This window comes from Mus caroli, chromosome 6 (genome assembly GCF_900094665.2).
Source record: "Mus caroli chromosome 6, CAROLI_EIJ_v1.1, whole genome shotgun sequence".
Lineage (NCBI taxonomy): Eukaryota > Metazoa > Chordata > Mammalia > Rodentia > Muridae > Mus > Mus caroli.
In genome coordinates, this window is record NC_034575.1 from 84668910 (window position 1) to 84670752 (window position 1843).

Here is a 1843-nt window from a genome sequence, read left to right on the forward strand (position 1 = left end):
GTTCATACGGTGTGCAGGAATGTCCCTGGCCTTTTACACAGGTTCATGCAACAAGCACTTTACTGATTGCACCATCTCCCTAGCCTCTGAGCTTTGATTTTTTTTTTTTAAATGGGATAACACTGACTTCACAGAATAAGTTGAGAATTGTCTCCTCATTTATGTTTTGTAAGAATGTGTGAAAGACTGGTGTTATAAGCTCTGGCCTTGAAACATGCTGGCTTCCTCAGCCTATGTTAGGTGGGGAGGAGAGCCTGCTGGAGAGATTCAGGAGTCTGTTAAGGACTGTGAAACTCTGGGTTTGTCGTAGTCTGTTTACTGCAGATTTATGGATGCTGATGGAGACAGGGGACCCCTGAGCTGCAGATGAAGGACAGTATCCTTTGCTGCTGCTGTTGCTGTGGCGTCAGCATCTTGAATTCCAGCTATCTGAGCTCCTAATCTCTCAGGATCGGAAGCGTGCCAACTAACACCTGTGAGTACGAGAGAGAAATCCTGGGCTTAGGAGTCAGAAGATTTCCATGAAAGGGTCAGTATGTCTGCCCTTTGTTACGGACTCGGATAAGGTCACCTGCTATACAAAAATGCTTATAAGATCCATCCAGAACAATGGCAGCNAGCGTTTCGGTGCAGAAGAAATGAGGACCCCACGAGACTCACAGAGACTGGCCTCAGGCGGACTCCTTAGAGTGCTCCCTGCCATTCTCTTCATTCACACTTGATTTGCATATTGTGAACTTTGTTCCAGCTTTCCTAATTTCATATTCACACGATACGAAGAGTCAGATGACTTCACCCCTGTAATTCCTTGAAGAAGCTGTCCCTACCCACTGCTCTTCTTNCTACTCGGCTGCTTCTCCAGGCACCGATTCCAGCCCTATAAATAACACTTTTCTAACACTTCATTCTTGATTTCTCAGATGAAGGCGGCTGTGCTTTAGATACTGCTCGGGTTTGTTCTCCGAAGACTCATGTGCAAGAGACTTGGTCTCCAGAGCAGCGATGCTGGAGGTGGAGAGCTTTTTAAGAAGNGGGGCTTTGTAGGAGGAGAACACACCCTGGGATTGCTCTCCTCAGAAGGGGATGATGCAGCTCTCATGGGCCCCCGAGTACTTGACTGCAGCCTANTAGTTCATCCCCATAACTGCAGCTCCTAGGAAGCAGAGGCAGGGTCCCCGAAAATTCAAGGCCAGCCTGCCCCATGCAGTGACTTCCAGGCCAATTCACGATACATAGTGAGACCTTGTTTCACAAAACAGACATAAGAGTGAGAATAACTCCTGAGTTACTTTGGGTTTTTGTGTTGCCATGTGACTCTTCCTTCTGCATACACTGCCACCAGGACACCATCCACCATGCAGTGACCCAGTCAAGGAGGTCTCTGTTACCAATGTTTGGGGTCACTTGAGCATGGACTTCTAGCCTCCAAAACTGTGAGCTAAAAAAAGCCTTTCTTATAGGCATCTAGCTTTGGGTAATTTGTGTTAGTCACAGAAACAAAGACAAGGCATCGTGGGACTTAGCTTCGTTTCTCATCCTTAGCATACCTACCTATTTTCTATTTTCTCATTTTTACAGGATAATAAAGGCACAGTATTGGTTATATATAAATATAGCTCAATATCTAGTTCTTATCTCTGAGCTCTTCTGGCTGAGCCTGTAAGAGCCAACCAATTCCTAGAATGTTGGGTGCTGTGGTTCTTGGGAAATATCAAGTCACATGGTTTTGCTCCCCTAAAGTTTGTTTGTGCTTAATTGGATGTGGGTGGGTGGGAGGGATGTAGGCAGGAAATATGTCAAGATGTACGCTTCTTCCTGATTGGACCTTATGGGAAATTTGGTG

At 45.9% G+C, this 1843-nt stretch overlaps 1 protein-coding gene across 3 annotated transcripts in view; it reads right to left on the reverse strand.

Moving 5' to 3' along the window:
• The window catches only part of Kbtbd12 (kelch repeat and BTB domain containing 12), a 72331-nt gene that overhangs the window by 21731 nt on the left and 48757 nt on the right, over positions 1-1843 (reverse strand). The window contains exon 6 of one of the 3 annotated variants that reach the window (XM_029478867.1): positions 185-473. The exons of the other annotated variants lie outside the window; for them this stretch is intronic. Coding sequence (XP_029334727.1) covers positions 316-473 — 158 coding nt within the window. The 3' untranslated portion in view covers positions 185-315. Of the gene's footprint in view, positions 1-184; positions 474-1843 lie in introns of those variants that run through there. 3 annotated transcript variants of the gene reach the window in all.